Source organism: Balaenoptera ricei, chromosome 3, assembly GCF_028023285.1.
Source record: "Balaenoptera ricei isolate mBalRic1 chromosome 3, mBalRic1.hap2, whole genome shotgun sequence".
Taxonomy (NCBI): Eukaryota; Metazoa; Chordata; class Mammalia; order Artiodactyla; family Balaenopteridae; genus Balaenoptera; species Balaenoptera ricei.
Genome location: NC_082641.1, coordinates 155,728,370 through 155,750,597, shown reverse-complemented (window position 1 = coordinate 155,750,597; position 22,228 = coordinate 155,728,370). Strand labels below are relative to the sequence as shown.

Genomic DNA, 22,228 nt, shown 5'->3' with positions numbered 1-22,228 from the left:
ATATAACAGATGTGTATCATGGTCAGTGAACAATCAGGTCCCTTCTTTCAAAGTCTGTAGGTGATTGGTCACTGTGCATGTTATTCAGTTCACATACAGACAGCAAGGTCCATGTATTGCTTAGAATTGAACCGTTTAACCTTCAAGTATTTTGGAATTTTCCAGCTTTGTTTTTGTTCTTGACTTCCAGTTTGACCTCGCTGCAGTCTGAGAACAGACTTTATATGATTTCTGACATTTTAAATTTGTTAGAGTGTGTTTTATGGCCTAGAATGTGGTTTGTCTTCGTGTGTACTTCATGTGAGCTTGAGACGATGTGTATTCTGCTGTTGTTGAAGTAGTCTGTAGATGTTTATTGTATCCATTTGGTCGATGGTGTTGCTGAATTCAGCTATGTCTGTACTGATTTTCTCCCTGATGGATTTGTCCATTTATGATAAAGCGGTGTAGAAATCTCCAGCTATGATAGTGGATTTATCTCTTTCTCCTTGCAGTTCTATCAGTTGTTGTCTCACGAATTTTGATGCTTTGTTGTTAGGCACATAAACATGAAGAATTGTTATGTCTTCTTGGAGAATTGACCCCTTTATCATTATGGAATGTCCCTCTGTGTCTGATAATTTTCTTTGCTCTTAACTCTGCTTTGTCTGAGATTGATACAGCTTCTCACACTTTCTTTTAATTAGTTAGCATGATGTAGCTTTCCCCAACCCTTTACTTTTAAGCTATATGTGCCTTCATATTTAAAGTAGATTTCTTATATTTGGATCTTGTTTATCGATCCTCTGTGACCATCTCTGTCTTTTAACTGGTGTATTTATACCATTGGTATTTAAAATGATTATTGATATCATTGGATTAATACCTACCATATTTGTTGCTGTTTCATATTTATTGCCAGTGTTCTTTGTTCCTTTTTTACATTCCACTCTTTTTCTGCCATTTCTCGGTTTAATCAGGCATTTTATATGATTCACTTTTCTCTTCCTTGAAAATCCAGACACGATGCACTGGTGAAATTCACTGCAGTACATAGTCCTTTAGAGATGTGGTGTTATAGAAGCATTGCATAGTCTTATGATTAGGTCTCAGTCTTATAATGAGCATGTGCTCCTCAGCTATGAATGTCACAAGTGCCTCTCAGTATTTTCCCTCACCTTAGGTGAAACCCAGTGGCCGGCAGGGGTCACGGTAGGATATTTCCCTTCCCCCAGGTCAGTTAGGCTCTGACAAAACCCCATAGGTTAGGCCTCTGGTAAAACCGTTTCTCCTGAGGGCAGGCCTTATGAAGAACAGCAGAATGCTCTGGTGTATTTCAAAATTGCTCCTTTCACCCTCCCCCTGCCAGAATTCCAAGGGGATTTTCCTTTGACCTTCACCTGGTAGTCACAACCTGGTAGAGCTCAAGAGACAAAAGTCGCAAAAGGATAGGGGCTTCCCTGGAGTTTTTACCTCACAGACTTTTCCACACAAGCCTCCAGCAATCCTTCAAATATAGTTCAGGTTTTCCTACCTCACCATTGCTTTCCTTCCACAGAGATTTCTGCTCTTGGGTTTCTGTTCCGGTAAGTTGTTACTCTCTGTATCTGCCATCTGCCTCTCCAGTTTTGGGCACGGTGATTTTTCCTGTGACCTCACTTCTCTAATGAATCTAAGAAGAATTGTTGATTTTTCAGTGTGTCCAGATATTTACCTGTTAGGACAGAGTGGCAACTTCCAAGCTCCTTCCTTGCTGGACTCAAAACTAGAAGTCTCATAAGTTTTTTACAATGGAATAAAACATGTTAATTTTCAGTACTTCTAATGTTTTAGGTTGCACTGTATTAACTAAATACAAGATTTACTAATTTTTTTAAGTCTATCTATAACTTTATAACAAACAAGAAAGTTTCTAGTGTTTTTGTCAGAAAGATTTTAAGGTCATAGAACAATAATATTTTCCCCATCAATCACTGAGATCAACTTTGCACAGTTCAGCTTCTGTGATCATTTTTATAGCTCCACAGTGAAGACAGCCTGTACTTTATTTACCCTATATTTTATTTCTCACATATACATGGGTTCCTATTCTGCTTGAATAATCTACTGATGTACTGTTACAGCGTATTAGATTCTTTTAAACTACTGAAATTTGGAGTGTGTTTTGATATTGGATATGGACATTTCTTTCCTCATTCCAACTTTATACTACTTGAAAAAATCTGCTTTATGGTGATAAATCCCTCTTGATCATAATGACTTTTTAAAAATATGTTGCTGGAATCTATTTGCTAATATTACTTAGAACTTAAGATCTTCAAAGAAATGTGCTTCTAGTTACTTTTTGGGTAAATTTTCCATATCTGATTTTTGTATTAGGACTCTTCTAATTTTTTAATACATTGGAAAATAACTGATGTCTTTCTAAGGTGTATATCTTTGATTATATTTTCTAATTTCCTAAAGCTACTTGTATTCTCTACTCAAAACAGGAAGTAAATAATGGCTACATATAACTAATCAGTAATCAGCCATTTTGTCCAGATTTTCAAATGTGTTGGTATAAAGCTACCATAGTATTCTTTCGTAATTAAAAAAAAAAAAATTCTCTCTGTGTTATAGCTAGTCCCATCTCGAACATATTTGCCAAATATTGCTTATTTTATTGGTCTTTCTAAAGAACAAGCTTTTGGTTTTATTTGCCAAGTTTACTGCTTTTCTTCTCTATTTTTGACTTTTCTCTTGATTAATTTTGTCCTTCCACTCTTTTGGATTTACCTTGTTCTTTTTCTACGTCTACTGTCCAATGCCTGTAGCTTCAAGAGCCATTTTCAGCAACTCAACCAGCTCTGCCAGCTGTGTCACGCCCACTTCATCATATGCCATTAGAACTTAATCTCATACACTGGGTGAAGACTCAGCAGCCTTATTTTGCTTTCAAAATTGTTCTATGGCCTTGGATCCTTCTTCTTCTCCTAAATTACCACTATCATCAGGGAAAATTCTAGTGGGCCTAGAATTCTAGGCTTGCCTTTCCTCCAGTTTCATAATAAAAGAAAAAAACATTTCCACCCTTTTTTTGATGTTGATCGAAAATTTAGCAGCACTTCTTTGCACTGTATTCAAATCCCGAAATATAAGCAAGCCTTCATGCACACAGGCTCACTGAAATGTCATAATTTTAAACTATGTATGACCTTGAACAGTGACCTTGCCAAATACTCTACACTCTTCCTAGGTGTTCAGAGTTTTTCATTCCTACATCTTTTACACATGGTCGATTTGTGTCGTAAGTTCTTCCTCCCTCCCACTTCTGAGTATATATCCAAAGGAAACATCATCATTTTTGAAGAGATATCTGTACTCCCACATTCACTGTAGCATTATTCACAAGAGCCAAGGTATGGAAACAACCTAAGTGTCCATAGTAGATTAATGGATAAAGGAAATACGGTATATATATATACAATGGAATATTATTCAACCTTAAAAAAGAAGAAAATCCTGTCATTTAAGTCAACATGGATAAAACTGGAGGACACGATGCTAAGTGAAATAAGACAAAGACAAATAGTGCATGATGTCACTTATATGTGGACTCTCAAAAAACAAGGAAATAAATCAACTCTTCCCTCCCTGGACATTTTCCTCAGCAGAATCTAGCAGCCTCTACTATGAGTCTTATCTTTTTTTTTTTTTTTTTATTGTTTGTACCAGATCACAACCCCAGGGAACCTATGTATTTACCAATGTATATCTAGATTATAGTTTACCATTGTTCTTTTTCTTTGTAATTCATTCCTTCCACTTCTGGCATCAGAACCTCATTTTTCCTTTGGAGGAGTCCTTGTGATTCAGGTAGGCTGTGTGTCTCCTCCCTAGGCTGTGTGACTTGGGGTTGGCTAGACACAGTGTTTTATATATACTCTATATGTCCTAAGTACTTATTTCTCTGTTTTCCATCATTTTCCCTCCAAATTTTAGTGTAGTTATTTTTTAACTGACATTTGTAATCCTTTCTTTTGTTTGACTAAGGTACTGTTCAACCGATCTTCTGAGTGCTTAATTTCAGCTTTTTTAATTCTAGAAGTTTCTTTTGGTTGCATTTCACAAATACTTTCTGCTTAAATTGTATATGTTGTCCTTTTTTTAATACATTAATCATAATTTTAAATAATAGTTTCATTGATATATAATTTACTTTCCATATTATTTAAAGTGTACAATTTAATGTCTTATGCATCTGCCACCACCATCAATTTTAGAACTTTCATCCACCCCCCAAAAGAAAAAGAATCTATTATAAGTCACTCACTCCCCCATATCTCCAAACCCTAGGCAGCCACTAATATCCTTTGTCTCTACAGATTTGTCTAGACTGGACATTGCATACAAATGGAATCATACGATTACTTAGCATGTTTTCAAAGTTCATGCATGTTGTAGCATGTATCAGTACTTGATTTCTTTTTATGGCTGAATAATAGTCCATGGTGTGGATATTACTATGTTTCATTTATCCATTCACAGTAAATGGCCATTTGGGTTACTTCCACTTTGGGGCTCGTATGAATAATGCTGCTGTGGTTGGGTTTACGTGCAAGTTTTGTATGCAGGTCTAGATTTGTTTTTTAAATTAACAGACTATTTCAGAGCAGTTTCTGGTTTACAGAAAAATTAAGCACAAAGGACAGAGTTCTCATACTTACCTCTCACCCTAGTTTCCCCTATTATTAACATCTTACATTAGCGTAATACATTTGTTATAATTAATGAACCAATATTGATACATTATTACTAACTAATGTCCATGCTTTACTTTAGACCTCACTCTTTGTTTTGTACATTTTATGATTTTTGACAAACGTGCAATAACCTGTATCCACCATTACAGAACCATACACAGGAGTTTCTCTGCCTTTAAAATTCCGGGCTTCACCCATCCTTTTCTCCCTCCCCACAACCTCTGGCAACCACTGATCTTTTGACTGTCTCCACACTTTTGCCTTTTCCTAAATTTCATACAGCAATCATATAATATGCACGTAAGCCTTTGCAGACTGGCTTTTTTTCACTTAGCAATATGCATTTAAGCTTCTTCCATGTCTTTTCGTGGCTTCATAGCCTTTTCTTTTTAGCACTGAATGCTACTCCTTTGTACGGATATACCATAGTTTGTTTATCCATTCGCCTATTGAAAAACACCTTGGTTGATTTCAAGTTTTGGCAATTATGAAAGAAACTGTTATAAACATCCATGTGCAGGTTTTTATGCGGACATAACTTTTCAGTTCCTATGGGTAAATACCAAAGAGCATGATTACTAGATCACTGTATGGTAAAAGTATGTTTAGTTCTGTAAGAAACTGCCAAGTATCCTGCTAGCAACAAATGAGAATTCCAGTTGTTCTGCATCGTCAACAACTTTGGGATTTCAGTATTTGGATTTTAGCCATTTGAATAGGTGTGTAGTGGTATCTCACTGTTGTTCTAATTGAAAATTCCCTGATGACATGGAATGTGTAGCATCTTTTCATATGCTTATTTGCCATGTGTCTCTTTTCTTTGTTTAATCATAGTTGTTTTGTTTTGTTTTTTAACCGCCTACTAACTCTTGTCCTCCTGTGTCTATTTACATTGTCCTTTTTTTTTTTTTTTTTTTTTGAGCTTTTAATCATTTAGTCTTTTTCCTGGTATGTCCAATTATTTTTTATATTAAAATTGAGCTTAACTTATTTTAGGAAACTATTAAGATACCTCCACATTCTGGATGCTGTTATCGTTCTCTTGAAAAGATTTCCTTTTGCCCATGGCAGACAGTTCCTATAGGGACTGGAAACCTTAGTCCATTCTCAGTTTGAGCTCCTTCAAAGCTGTTTTTCAGTCTGTGTGAAGGTTGCTCTATTTCTGTCTTGTCCTTCCTCTACGGGTGTTGCCCTTTGGGATTACCATGTGAAAGTTTGGATTCTCCCTATTCCCAACTACCCTTGTATTTGTTAGGCTTTAAATGTAATGGTTCCGCCAGCCCTGTGAGACTAAGGATACGTGTAGCCTGTCATTCCATTAGTTGTTGCTTTTAGCTTGAGCTCTTGCCGTTTGGCTTCTGTGGTTAGAGTCTGTTGAACTCCTTGGCTTTTCAGTTCCTAGGCTGTATGAGTTGAATCAGCAAATGCCCCGAGGAGAAAAGCTGCACCAAATGTCAAGCTTGCGTCTGTGTTTCCCTTCTCTCCAGAACTTGGCCCACATGTCTCGGTGTCTCGCGAACATTCGGATGCCGGCGAACAGATGTTTTCTTACTTTATCCAGGTTTTCTAAAATTTCTTTAGACTTCACCTGATCTTACGTTATTACTGAACTATCATCTCAATTATCCCTAGGAAGAAAATTTACAATTTTATGTTTTATTTTTTTATTTTCTATATTAACTCAGTTTCTGTAGAGACCTTTTACCTGATTGTTCAGTCTAGTTCCTGTGTTACCAGTAAGATGGAGATAGGTGGAGGCTAAGAATATTGGGGGGAAAATCACTGATGAATGATAATGTCTCGTTCTTTTTGTTTTTCCTCTCCTTATTTACTCTGGCAGCCTACATTTGCCCTTCTTGATTTGACCCAGTTGCCCAAATAAGCAACCCACTCTGGCAAAGACCTGACTTTACTCTCATAAATGTCTGCATGTTAGGATTAGCTAGATGATGACCACCATGCCAGAGATCTTTGTGTGACCAGTCAGAATGGCCATCATCAAAAAATCTATAAACAATAAATGCTGGAGTGGGTGTGGAGAAAAGGGAACTCTCTTGCACTGTTGGTGGGAATGTACACTGATACAGCCACTATGGAGTACAGTATGGAGGTTCCTTAAAAAACGAAAAATAGAACTACCGTACGACCCAGCAATCCCACTACTGTGCATATACCCTAAAAAAACCATAATTCGAAAAGAGACATGTACCACCATGTTCATTGCAGCACTATTTACAATCGCCAGGACATGGAAGCAACCTAAGTGTCCATCAACAGATGAATGATAAAGAAGATGTGGCACATATATACAATGGAATATTCCTCAGCCATAAAAAGAAATTGAGTTACTTGCAGTGAGGTGGATGGACCTAGAGTCTGTCATACAGAGTGAAGTAAGTCAGGAAGAGAAAAACAAATACCATATGCTAACACATACATATGGAACCTAAAAAAAAAAAAAAAAAAATTGTTCTGAAGAACCTAGGGGCAGGACAGGAATAAAGATGCAGACGTAGAGAATGGACTTGAGATGGGGAGGTGGAAGGGTAAGCTAGGATGAAGTGACAGAGTGGCTTGGACATACATATACTACCAAATATAAAACAGATACTAGTGGGAAGCAGCCACATAGCACAGGGAGATCAGCTCGGTGCTTTGTGACCACCCAGAGGGGTGGGGTAGGGAGGGTGGGAGGGAGATGCAAGAGGGAGGAGATATGGGGATATATGTATATATATAGCTGATTCACTTTGTTATAAAGCAGAAACCAAGTCACCATTGTAAAGCAATTATACTCCAATAAAGATGTCTAAAAAAAATGTTAGAGAGTAAAAAAATTCAAAAGAATTGGCCACACTCCTCCAACAGATTCTCTAACATTCAGCAGAAGAGAATTCACACTGAATCTGGTTTATGAGTAAAAGACAAGTCAACTTTAAAGTGGATCACAGATGACAACATTTCTTTTCCATGTGCCTGCTTTGGAGCCATATTTCTGCTGACCACTCAAAAACTTCCTCTTGAGTATTCTGTGATATATTAGAACCAGGAATAAGGGATGTTAGTGCTGGAAGGGTCAGCCGGTGGTCTGCCATTTAATTCACATATCCTTTCTGCACCAGACTCTTTTAAGATCATTGAGTTAGCCTAAGAATTTTGAAGCTGCGGAATTCAAGACAGTACATTACAATATGCCAATATTACTATTCTCCTGCTCTGACATTCTCCACTGATGGACAGATGAAGGAGGAGAAGGTAGGGCAGTCACCAGTAACTGAGAGTAAATGAAACTGGAATATTATAATTCAGTATCATTTGAGTGACTGAATTGGCTGGCAGAGTGTTCTCCAGTTAAGGGTGAGGAAAGATTAATTCTGCACATGACACCACTACTGTATTTATACAGGTCTCCTGGGACAGTTGTTTGCCTTGAATTGTTTTCTTCATTCATTTCGGTCAGACAGTTGTGTTGACTGATTTTCCTTTCTGATGTATGAAATGGCTGTTTGACTGAATTTACCATTTAATTTCCACTAATGCACTGTAAAAACAATACATTAGTCAAATTGGATTGGCAGGTATGAAAATGTTTACCCCAGAACTAGACAGAAATATAATATTGCCTTCTACAGAAATGTAAGTCATATGCCCTGGATCTGGGGGAAATGTTCCAATTTTAACTATTTTGCCACTTTTCAAACATGTAGGGTCACTGGTCCCATAGTAAAAATAAGAAGATCTGTGAAGTCCAGATAAAAATAGTTTTGTGTCACTCTGACAATCACATAACACAAAAGAAAAAACTATTAGGAGATAAATTTTACTGAGTTTCATACTTATCAAGAGGTGTTTCTGTGTAAACTTCTGAGTCTTATTCTACAAGTTCTTTAGGAACAAACATTTCAAATATATTCATAGAAAACCGTCTTTATTTATAATTTCATTCTTCCAATGATTATAGTTACTATGACAGGCCATTTCTCCATGTCCCATCCCATGATTCTCTGCTCCCATTGAACATTTGGAAATTGGTGGGATGAGCAGGAAAGTGAAGCAGTTTTTGAGATTATTGAATAATGTTGATGTTATAAAGACTGCTTTCTTCCACAGTTGACAAACTTATTATGGTACCGATGGTTGGATACTACTCTTAGAGATGAAAAAGGTCTTAAGGCATCTTCCATATTCCATTCACCAATCTGTGTTCTTGTTCAAAGCAAAATTAATTCCTTTCAAAATTAACATATTAGCTTAATAATAATTTTTTTTTAATTTTTATTTATTTATTTATTTATTTTGGGCTGTGTTGGGTCTTCGTTTCTGTGCGAGGGTTTTCTCTAGTTGCGGCAAGTGGGGACCACTCTTCATCGCGGTGCGCGGGCCTCTCACTGTCGCGGCCTCTCTTGTTGCGGAGCACAGGCTCCAGACGCGCAGGCTCAGTAGTTGTGGCTCACGGGCCTAGTTGCTCCGTGGCATGTGGGATCTTCCCAGACCAGGGCTCGAACCCGTGTCCCCTGCGTTGGCAGGCAGATTCTCAACCACTGCGCCACCAGGGAAGCCCTTAATAATAATTTTTAATCTTAAAATAATCTATCTGTGAGAATGGGAATTTTTGGTGGGAAAAAGTGACAGAAGATGGGACAAGGAGAGAATTCATAGAAAGACAAAACAGAATTTTTTAAATGGTGGGTACGAACTTCTGTTTCCAACTATATCAGTTTACCTTAGGAAAACATACTAGAAAGGCCAGATAAATCATAAGCAACATTTGACTGTGAGCGTTAGAAAGCTACTGAGGTAGCCATGACCCAGAAGAGTAAAATAGAGAAAGAAACTCACTGAAGTGAGAACAATATTCTGCACGTGCTTTTCTAGCCCAGTCATTTAGAAACTACCGATGAAGAGCAAAAGTCTGAGAAACCAAATGTGACTCCTAAGAGGTAGAAAAGCCAGTAGATCTTAGGACAATGTCATAGGACTAAGGAAACCAGAGTTGGAATTGAGAAATAACAAGGCAGCTAGAATTTTAAGGACCAAAATCACAGAGAGAGTAAAGATTCAGAGAACTGAGCTGGATTCAGCAACAGTGTTCCCTTGCAGTATTTTCCATGTATAAATAGGTAGACAAGGCAAGATGCTAAGAAGTCAAACAAAAGCTAACTGAAGTCAAAGCAAAGACTTAGTTGGCTCATAATGCTGAAGAGACAAAACGGGGGTTCAGAACCTATGAAAGATTTCTGGCCCAATGGAAAACTAATGATATGAACTAGGACATTGGAAGTCTCTACATATGTGTGTGTGTGTGTGTGGGTGTGTGTGTCTGTGTGTTAGGAAGGTTGATGCAACGTCTACATTGAACCTGATAAAGAAGGAAAATGAGTATGAAGTTGGTCCAGTGACTGAGGTGATGGTCCCCTCTGCTCCCTACCTAAGAATAGGAAATTCTCTCCTCAAGAAAATACAGTTGACCCCTTGAACAATGTAGGGGTTAGAGACGCTGACTCCCTGTGCAGTCAAAAATCCACATATAACTTTATGGTCGGCCCTTCTTATCTGTGGTTCTGAATCTGAGGATTCAACCAACCACAGATCATGTAGTACTGTATTACTTATGGGAAAAAAAATCCATGTATAAGTGGATCTGTGCAGTTCAAACCCAGGTTGTTCAAAGGGCAACTGTAATGTCATTCAGATTCTCTACAACTTGTCATATCCCAAGTCTGGTATTCATTCACTGAAGAACCACCAAGACTACCAAGAAAAGGAGAATTAAATGAATAAAAAACAAAACAGAATCACAATCATAGATGACCTAAACATTAAAAGTTCATACATATTTTGGTAAATGTTATCAAGTTCAAGAAAATAGATGACAAGGTGGAGAATTTAACTTGACAACCAGAAAGTAGAAACTGATTGAAGTTGAACTGATAGAAATAAAAATTATATGAAATTTAAAACTCGGTAGTGGATTGGACACAGGTAAAGAGAGGTAAGTGAACTGGAAGATAGAGTAGTAAAAATATTAAGAGTAAAGCATGGGAAACGAAAAGAATAAAAAGTACACAAAAGCGCATTTGAGACATATGGGCCACAGGAAACATTTTTATCATATGTGTAAACTGGAGTCCAAAGAAAAAAGGAGAGAGAGATTGGGATGAAAACAATAGTTCAGAAATAACAGCTGAGAGTTCTCTAAAACTAAAAAGAATATATGGAGCCATACATTCAATAAGCACTAAAAAAAATGCAACAAGAATAAATACAAAGAAAACCACACCTAAGATCACCACAGTATACAATTCATGAATAACAAAGAAAAACATGACATCTTAAAAGCAGCCCCAGGAAAAAGAGAGAGATTCCTTTCAAAGGAACAGCAGGATTAAGATTACAGCTTACTTCTCAACGAAACTGATTGGATACTAGAAAATAATGGAATAACATTTTTAAGTGCTAAAGAAAAGAGCTGCCCATTGGGAATTCTAGACGCAGAGAAAATGTTGTTTGGAAGGAAAGATGAAATAAGGAAATTTGCAGACAAACAAAATTTAGAAAATACGTTCTCATCAGAACCGACTGAATTAAATTATAAATGGAGACCCGCAGGCAGAAGGAAGGTTATCACAGATGAAAATAAGGACTTTATAAAGAATTATGTATAACAGAAAGGATAAATAAGTGGATAAACCTAAATAAAATCTAACTGCACAAAAGAGTAATAATAAAATATATCAAAAATTAGAATGCATTAAAAACAAATGGAAGAGGAAAAAAGTAGTCAAAGAAATTTAAGATCTCAGCATTGCTTGAGAAGCAGTAAAAAAGCTAATAAGTCATGGTACATGTGTAACTGCTACTTATGTAAAAATAAGCTAATACAAGGGAAAATGGAATTTGAAGAAATCTAAAAGGAAGAAAGAGCAAAAGGAACATAACAAGGTGGGACAAATAGTAAACAAGGAGTAAACGGTCTATAAGAAAATACATTAACTGTAAATACTCAAAGGACAAGGATTATTGGAACAAACAAAAAACCTAATTCTATGCCACTTACAAGAGACAAGAGTCAGACTGTAAAGGATTCAAAAATTATGTCATAACAACAATAAATACAATTGAAGATGTTTTAATGTTAACACAGATTTGAAAGCCAAAATTATCACTGGCGATAAGGCAGGATAATAAAACCCACTGTTACTTTACAAGGAATATATTATATATCTAAACTTCAATGCAGAGAAATGCAAATCAAAACTACAATGAGGTATCACCTCACTCCTGTTAGAATGGGCATCATCAGAAAATCTACAAACAAATGCTGGAGAGGGTGTGGTGAAAAGGGAACCCTCTTGCACTGTTGGTGGGAATGTAAATTGATACAGCCACTATGGAGAACAATATGGAGGTTCCTTAAAAAACTAAAAATAGAATTACCATATGACCCAGCAATCCCACTACTGGGCATATACCCAGAGAAAACCGTAATTCAAAAAGACACATGCACCCGAATGTTCATTGCAGCACTATTTACAATAGCCAGGTCATGGAAGCAACCTAAATGCCCATCAACAGACGAATGGATAAAGAAGATGTGGTACATATATACAATGGAATATTACTCAGCCATAAAAAGGAACGAAATTGAGTCATTTGTTGAGACGTGGATGGATCTAGAGACTGTCATACAGAGTGAAGTAAGTCAGAAAGAGAAAAACAAATATCGTATATTAATGCATGTATGCGGAACCTAGAAAAATGGTACAGATGAGCCAGTTTGCAGGGCAGAAGTTGAGACACAGATGTAGAGAATGGACATATGGACACCAAGGGGGGAAAACTGCGGTGGGGTGGGGATGGTGGTGTGCTGAATTGGGCGATTGGGATTGACATGTATACACTGATGTGTATAAAACTGATGCCTAATAAGAACCTGCAGTATAAAAAAACAAACAAAACAACTAATACTAAACTTTCATTGGGTTATTTGTATGGAAATATGTTAATATAAATGTTTCAGACATTACATGAAATTTCTAAAAATCTTATATTTGTATTTGTATGGAAATATGTATGGAAATATGTTAATATAAATGTTTCAGACATTACATGAAATTTGTAAAAATCATATTTGTATTTGTATGGAAATATGTATGGAAATATGTTAATATAAATGTTTCAGACATTACATGAAATTACTAAAAATCTTATATTTGTACTTGTATGGAAATATGTATGGAAATATGTTAATATAAATGTTTCAGACATTAAAAAAAATAAAAATAAAAATAAAATAAAAAAATAAACTTCAATGCAGTATATGAAGGGAAATTCCAAAAAACTAAGTCGAAATAGAAAAATCTAAATTACCTAGATCAGTAACATAGAACCACAACAACAAATCAGCAGATGATAGAAGATCTGAATACCATCATTAAAAACTCTGGCCTAAATTTACATAAAACCCTGCACCAACAATGATGGAATATATATATTACGCAGAAATTTTTAGGTGCACATGGCACATTTATAAAACTGACTATATGCTGGTTATAAAACAAGACTCCGAATAAGCAAGAAATTAAAAAATATATAACCAATATTTTACCAAAGAGTTGGATATTAAAAACATACTTCTGATCATTATGTAGGTCAAAGATAAAGTTGCAATGGGAATTAGAATTTTATTAATTGAATGATAATGAAAATATGCCATAACAAAACCTGTGGGTCGCAAATAAAGCTGTGGTCACAGAGAAGTTTATGTATTCAAATTATATTCTCTAAATGTAAAAGATAACCTATCACCCTGAGGTAGGCAGCTCCTGAACTGTACCTGGTGGGGAAGGCAGGGCAGAACTTCAGGGGGCCAGCTGAGAGCACGGTGAACACCATGTCAGGAGCAGTCTCCAAGAAAGAGCATTTAATGTACAAAGGGATGACTAAAGTATATTTTAAGAGCTAGCACCCTGACTCCTCTTAAGGTTGACTTACGTTGCTGGGGAAAAAATAAGAAGTGCTCGATGTAGAAGGTGAATAACTTTATAATTCCCAGGAGAATCTTGGTACCAGGACCGCAGAATGAAGAACTTGGAGTCCCCGTGGCTAATCCAGCGGAGGGAAAAGGAGAAACAGAGACGGGAGAGAAAATAAAGGGAACCCTTGGTGCTGCTGCAGGCCCAAGTCCAGGTATGTGCTCGCTCTCTCCACATCTTAAATAAAAGCCACCATGTTCCTCAGTCTTTCAGGTACTTAGAATTGCTCTTTAGAACCTGAAAATGGGGTCAGGTTTCCTGTCTGCATTGCTACAGTACAAAATAGAGGCAGGATGCTTGAAATAGTTCTCCATCTGGCAGAGGAGGCCTTGAAGCTGTGAGCCACTCACTGCGAACCAGCAGGACATGAAGGATTCTTGAGCAGATCTGAAGCTACTGGGAGGCCTTTCAGGAGTTAAATCCCATAGTAAATACTGTACCTTCAATGGCCCCTTCTCCCTCTCTGTCCAGTCTTCCTCCACGCGCGTGGGGGCCCAGAGGGGTTAAATGAGCACTCTTTGACTTGTTCTTGGTGGTCCCAGAACTTGACTTGGGCTTGGAGACTTCCATGAAAAGTCTGCCTTCCATCTGCTGGCTTGCGTTTCTTGGTCTCTCTGCTCCAGGCTAATTCCTTCAACCTGCTTTTTCCATTTCTGCCAATACTCCCCCTCTCCAGACCTTCCTAATGCTCTTCTGGGGCGGGAGGAGGCTTACTGAGGGCAATGTGTATTTCTAGAGGGAGAGGTGACCACATGACTTCACAGTGCTCGTCCCCTTGATTATTCAGTTTCTGTCTGGATTAGTCGTGGGTGTTTGTGCACCCCAGCCTCACTCCCAGGAGGCTTTAGAACACTGTCCTTATCTCAGCACTGAGCCTCTCTCTAGCCTCCTTCCCTCTCTCTAGCCTCCTTCCCTCTCTCTCCTTACCCACCTTTACCCACAGACTCGCAGGCTTTCTGGACCTCTGAGGAACAGAAGCACTTCACAGAACCTCTGCTACAGAACCAAACATATTGAAATGACTCTTTACGAAGATATTGAAACAACGGAAACAGAAGACATGACGATTGTTTCTCCTGAGGGTTCAGTTACCTAGGGGGCCTTTAGCAAACTTTGATTGATACATCTAACCCTTCCTTCCTTGGCAATAATTGATCACACTGTGAGGAAAACAAGTTAGAGAATGGAAAAATAATATTTGGATTTCAACGAAATAATAAAAATGCAGGGAGTATCTTTGACTTTTGCAAAGGTGAGAAGAGAGTTTCCATTTTGATTATTTGATGGCAGGAATCCCTTTTAAAATAGGGCCAGTCTGCATGATGCATTGAAAAATCAACCTTTTCAAATACAGCCATAACCCCCACAAGATTTCTTGATTTCTCTGGGGTCAGATAAACCATCACATTTCACAGTGGTGCCCTGTACATGAAAGTGATAAGCATAATCTGGAAGCACAGCAGTGGCTAAAACTATGGAGCTGGCAGCCATTCGCTGAAATGATTTTTTGCTTTTCATTCATTGCATAAAATGCTCATGTCCAAATTCAGGCAGGTAGATCTTACCAGCCATCAAGAGCTTCAACCCTGCTAACAGTTAAGTATGCACTTTTAAACCCTACTTTGACTGCTCCAGAAACTTACTGGGTTTCTTTAATGCCTCTGTTACTATTTCCTTTGTGTCATTTTGTTTTTCTTTCAAAACATAGCTGTGTGACCTTGGGGAAGTTATATTATTTCCTTGAGACTTGGTTGCCTTCTCTGTGAATATCTGGGTATAATTTTAGTATTGCCCAATAGAATTTTCAGTGATAATGAAAATATTCTATATCTGTACCGTGCAATGCAGTACTCAATAGCTCCATGGAGCTAATAAACATCTTTGAAATATGGCAAATGCAACTGAGGAACTGAATTTTTAATCTTATTTTTAAATTTGTTTAAATATAAATAATGCCACGTGGCTAGCATCTGTTGACAGTACAGATCTACATAATATTTTAAGGACACTCTCCACTCAAAAACTCTACCATTCATTAACTCAGCCTAAATATTTTTGCCCTCTGACAAACAGAAAATAATTTATGCTTCCCTTGAAATTATCTGTCAAGACCTTTATCAGTTTGGGGTCATTCTATTCTTAAAATTGACTTTGCTTTATGAAACTTTAATAATGTTGGAGTTTCCTGCCCTTGGTACCACCTTTGTGATGATGGGAAATATTGGGGATGATCAAGGACCATTTCAAGAGATCATGGAGAGAAACCTCCTCCTGGATTTAATTTCATTATGAGGATGTCAAAATGCTGAATTACTTAAAATAAAACCCATACCGTTTTTATGCTAAGTTATATTCTACATGTAGCTGGAAAAATGTTAAAAATATTCTTAAAGAACTGCACATCTATTTTTGAAGCTGATTTGGCTGTTCAAGGCTTGCTAGCACTTTATCCATCTCAGTACTATTTCACTTCGTAAACAAATGCAGTTGCCATAATTGCTGCGTATGTGTCTGTGTGTGTTCCCTTCTAGGTTCTATGTTTTTGAAGTTGGAAACTATACTTATATCACAGCCCCTATGTAGAGCACAATATCCATTGCTAATTCAGATTGTGTTTTAAGATACGAGACAAAATTTAAGACTTTTATTATAGTCATAAACATCTAGCAAACCAACCAGAAAATAAAAGCTAATTTTCAATTGGTTGGCCAAGAACAAAAAAGAGAGGAATACCTAGTGCAAAACCATATCTCTAATAACTACTGTTGGATTTAGAGCACACACATGCTAATAAACTTATTTTAAAATAACTTCTTATCAAAGATTTGAGGTTGGACCTGAAAAATTATATCAGAAGTGAAAGGAATCATGTGGTCTGACCAGCCTGGATCACACAGAGTAAGTGTATACTATATATAAAATAGATAAAACTACGAGGTCCTACTGTATAGCGCAGGCAACTATATTCAATACCTTGTAATAACCTGTAATGGAAAAGGATCTGAAAAAGAAATACATATATCTGAATCACTTGGCTGTACACCTGAAACACAACATTGTCAATCAACTATACTTCAAGTAAAACAAAACAAAACAAAGTAAGTGTAAAGGGAAGTATAGTTTTATAAATTCACCTCTGATATCCAATGGACCAACTGAAAGACAACAGAAACTACCACTTTCTAGGAGACAGGACACGGCCAGCAAACTAGGCCGTTACCCTCGGTAACGGTCATACCTGCCAAAAAATAGACAGACTCGCCTGCATTCATGAATACATAGGAACTCTTCATTTATCTGGCATTATTAGGCAATGAGGTATTGTATGTTAGGAGAAGTTTTTTTAAAATGACAAATTTAAGAGGAGTTATTTTAACCTTCACTCGGTAATTTTTTTCTAAAATTAAGAAATGTATCCACTGGTGTATCTAATATTTCCTTGATAACTCGGGGTCATCAGTTCAATCAACATTTGCATGAATAATGCGAATGGAAACAAGACAGGCATGCTTACTGAAACTGAAAATGACATAGCACTGGCTGGAATAACTGATGAGACAGCAAGAAAAAAACAAAAATGAAAACAAACCGTGCTCAAGAAACAATCAGTCAAGTTCTGACTTTCTGTACTTAGTTTCAAAAAGCGATACCACAAATCCCAGCGAGAGACTCCAGCATCATTAGCTGTCTTTCTCCTTTGTTTCCACCTTCCTTTCCTTTTCCTTCTACCCTAGATTGTTCCAGGAAGTGTTTATAGTTGCTCGCAAGACAAATTCTAATACTTGCTTTCTCTCACGCAAACTTCACCATATGTCCATGTCCTGGTGTCAGGCACTAATTTCCTTGCGAATTCCTCTCCCTTTCTAATAGACGTTCTTATTTACCTAGATCCCTTTTTATTGGTGTCCTATTCCAGACTGCTCCACTCCGCCCATCCTCATCCTGTAAAATACATTCACACTCTCTTGTGACCCTACTTATTTGCCCATTAAATAATCAATCATAGAACTGTCGGAATTAAATAGAGAGAGAAATTAAAACACTGGAGTCACTTGGAGGGTTTAAGCAGCTCCACCAGAAAATACCGGGCATGGATTTAAAGAGGCTGCTCGGGACTTGCGCTTGTCCAAGTTCTTTCTCAAGAAGTATCTGAAATAAGCCTAAATTCAGAGTTAATCAGATTGGCCTGCTTTCTCAGGTGGACTGGAATTCATTGCTCTTTCCCCTCAACTCCCTGATGTCAGTGGCACTTTCTGGAGATGAGGTGGACTTCTCTGCCTACTGCAGAAGCTCAGTTCCCCCCGGGCCCACTCCCTGTCTGAAATCCCACACTTGAGGCCAGATGCCAGCCTTCCCAGAACATTCGTGGTCTCCTTTCAGTTTTTGAACTGCTCAGATTGAGTCCCTGTAGACTCTTTCTCAGCCTGAAACCTCATCTTCAACCCCTTTCCCTGACCTCGATGGTTACCTTCCTACTTTACGCCTCAGGTGCTTTAGCCATAAAATGATATATTTGCCCTTAATTCTAAAGTCTTCTTTCTAAAGCTCTACAATGTGGTGGCTCCTTGAAAATGTTTCTCTTGCTGGTTTGAATTCTGTAGAGAATTAAAACCACAGCTACTCTAAAAGACAGTAAGTTACGTTGGATAAGGAAAGTGTGCTTTTGTAGTTAGAGTAACAGGGATGGAAGACGACTTAGTATGTTTTAAGATACTCATAATCCATTCTCATGAGAGTCCGGGGAAGAAGGGGAAGAGAGTTAATAAAATACCAAACGATTGTGACAAATTAAGTTCACCAAGATGTAGCTGATCAGTTACTACTTGAATAAGCCACACATATCCAATTCAAGTTTTCCTTTATTTTTCTGAGAAGGGATCCCAGTGAACTGAGTCCCATGTTCAGTAACTCCACGTTCAATGGCTTAGTCTTTAAAAACTGTTATGTTGCTGGAAGAAGAAATATTGCCCATCAGTCCTAACTGATGTTTAGCTATCACACACATTTGAAGTAAATTTATTACTTTGCCTGATCTCAGTGTAATACATTCCAAAGGGGCAAAGAGCACACGAAAATTTATGGAGTCTCCATCTTCTACACTAAAGTGTGCAATAAATTACATATTATTTGGCCGTGAAATTCACAAGCCATAGGAACCACACCATTAGCAATGTATACAGTGGTCAACAGCAGGTAATGATAATGATATAAAACAAAATAGACTGTGTATGTTGGCACTGCTGCCAATAAAGCAATCATTAAATGCATTCATACGCATCTACGTACGCTAGGTAAGCTCTTTGAGGGCTATTGCTATGAATTCGACATACCTGTCAGGATATTATAGCCCAGTTTCTATGGCCTGTATTCAAAGACGCTGAGAAAGGGTTCCTGTGGGTAAATTCAGACCTTTTCTCAATATAGAATTTGGTCAACATGCATTCTGAACAGCAAAATTTCACACTGCTTTCAATTTTCCTACACTAATTGCCACCTCAACAAATGCAGGATTAAGTATAATGGATTATAAGAAGTTAGAAAGGAAAGATGGAAGAAGAGAAGGAAGGTAGAAAAAAGGTGGGTATGGAGTACTTCAACATTGATGTAAAGAGTGGACCTAAAACTAACCTGAGGTTGCCCTCAACTATTAGCATATGCTATAGAAACTTAAATGAAAAAATTTTAAAAACCTGCAAGGGAAACTCAAAGAGTCTTTGTTTTTTTTACTTTACTGCATATACACGTCCATCTTAAATAGTCTATGTGCTTATATCCAATAAGAGAGCATTGTTTTGCAAGGCTATTTGGGTTCTATCAGCATGTAAAGGTCGGACAACTCAACTTGAGCAGAGTTAGCCTTCAGGTGAATAATTGCTTCTTTCAGGTTGTGAGCATTGGAATTTTCCAGAAATGTTTCCCAAAAAATTAAAACTAAAAGAGTCCTAGGACAGCGTCCTTTAGAAGTTTTATAGTATCAAGGTTTTTGGAGGAAGAGTATCCTTGTCGATTATCAACACAATGATTCCAAGCAGGTCAATTTATGCTGAGAATATTACATAACAGAACCCACTTCACCTCCAGTATACTGACAATGATCTTCCTTACTTCAACCTTGTGCTTCTTAGTAAAGTTGAAAATACTGAGCCAAGAACAGACAGTGACAATGCCAGAGACCCAGATGTACCTGTAGGTGCCTTCAGACAAAATCAGCCACCCAGGCTAAAGTCCTGGTTTAAAACCTCCCAACATGAATGAATCTCAAGAACCATATGCTGAGCAGGTGAAGCCAGATCAAAAGGGCACCTACTGTAGTATTCAACTGACATGAAATTCTAAACTGGGCAAAATTCATCTCGAAAGATAAAAAACAAATCAGTGGTTGCCTTGGGGTGGGAGATGGGGATACTTTTGCAAAAGCCTAGGAGGAAACTTTCTCGGGTTTTAGAATTGTTATCTATCTTTATGGGGGTGGTAGTTATACAAATGTATACATTAATTAAAAGTCACTGAACCGTTAGCTAAAAATGTCTGCATTTTGTTGTATGCAAATGATACCTTAGTAAGGTTGACTACAAAATGAACCCCAAACAAAACAAAGCAGAAGAAAAACCTCTCAAGACCTCAAAGGAAATACACTGTTTTCTTCCAGGGTACCAGATTGGAAATAAGGCATTGGTCTGTTCTACCCTCAGATTATCCCTAGGATTATGTAGTCTATTTTAAAGCACTAGAGTCCCCTATCAGAAAAACTCACCCCATGTTTACTTACTTTGATTTCTTCTCTGCCTCTTCTCCCGACACAGTGAAGTCATTTACGGAAGAAAACCCAGCTTTTTCCAACTTTGCATCATCACATATTCTTTCCAAAGCTATTACCTATGGAATAAAATTTGGCTACACTTTGTAAAAATCTAGCTTTTTGAGCCTTACAAATCTTAACGGTTAACCTACTGCCTCCCTTGGAATTTGGGAAAATAATTATTTTGCAAATGAATAGCTGAGATTTGACATTTTTGGTTTTTTGTGATTTTCTCTTCCCCTAAGAAGTGAGTAGGAATGAGAAACACATACATAAAGAAAAAAAAATTATCTTGCTGCCTTTACATGCATTCTGAACAGCATTATAGGAGGCCCTCTTCAACAATAATCTATCATCAGAATCAATAAAATATAATCTCCATGAAGGCCAGGCCAGGATATTTGTCTCTTTTTCAGCAGATTGCAATACAAACCACATTCATGGATACGCTTCGTGATGATCTTTGTAATACTGTAACGGTTGACCATTTCCTCATGCCTTTTCACCTTAACTTAAACCTGCTTTTTCACTAATGACCTCACATTTCCTTCTCTATCACTTGGTTGTCGGCCTCTTTTCCAACTCCAACTCCAGCTCGCATTTCACTCTGGAACCAAAGGAAGGCTCACACCTTCCTGCTTTTCAGTGATACGTCAAGGTCATTACCGTATTGCGATCACCCTGAAGAATAGCCAGACAATTGTTATTTCAGAGCCATCTGACAGTGTGTAGCTCTAAAAATTAACTAAGAACCGCATTTGTCAAAAATATCCTAGTTTAAGATTTTGGTAATACAGCAACAGTAATTCCGAAGTCACTGATGACAATCAGCGTGGGAAGCACCCTCCTTCGGGACGATCCTTTGCCATACAACACTCTTTCCCTGTCGGGTGATAAGGAAGCATGGCCGTGGAAAGTAACCTTTTGTGGAAAGAAATACTTGGCTTCAAGAAGGCTTGAAGTTCATACGTTTTTCTTGAATTAGATTCCCCATTAATTACTTTATCCACAAAGAGGTAATTATCAGAATTATGTAAGCGATTAAGGAGATGCTACTCCACATTCTTTCAGCTTGTTGACCTTTCTCACCTTATTTCATGTGGCTATCTGAAACATCAGTGATTTACATGTGTTTCTTTCTTTTTTTTTTTTTTAACAGATTTGTGTGTGTGTGTCCCCCCATGATGAAAACATCATTAAAATAAAATCTCATGAATAGACTCTTAAGAAGCAGAGTCTACTTGAAGTCCTGGAAAATGTGAAAGCACTAATATTCATGGACAACTCTACACTCTGAAAGTTACTGCAAATTTTGTTGATCTCTATTTTGTCTAGGAATTTTTCAAATTTTCTACCATGATCATTTGTTAGTTTTATCATTACATAATAAAGGCATTACATCATACAATCTTTTGTTATCCATTGCAGTTTTAAAACTATTCCTTTCCTTGTCCTCAGCAGATATCTCATAGATTATTAGTACACAAGCAAACACTTTCAACGTAACAGTACTTTATAGTGAGAAGAACTATACTGAGCTATCTCTATCCTAAGACAATGCACTAGAAAAGCACTAGGAATTCTTAAGCACTAGGAATACAGAGACGATCAAGGGGCAAGTTCCTTGCCTTCGAGTATACATAATCATTATAGCAAATGCTTAAATAGCA

General features: G+C 37.4%; 1 protein-coding gene across 1 annotated transcript in view; it reads left to right on the top strand.

Annotated features, from left to right (window-relative positions):
* Nucleotides 1–16,097, top strand: part of LOC132362729 (ELKS/Rab6-interacting/CAST family member 1-like) — a 131,139-nt gene extending 115,042 nt beyond the window's left edge. Inside the window, 2 exon segments of the mRNA XM_059917705.1 lie at nucleotides 13,780–13,913; nucleotides 14,703–16,097. Coding sequence (XP_059773688.1) covers nucleotides 13,780–13,913; nucleotides 14,703–14,776 — 208 coding nt within the window. The 3' untranslated portion in view covers nucleotides 14,777–16,097.
* Nucleotides 16,098–22,228: the final 6,131 nt, after the last annotated feature.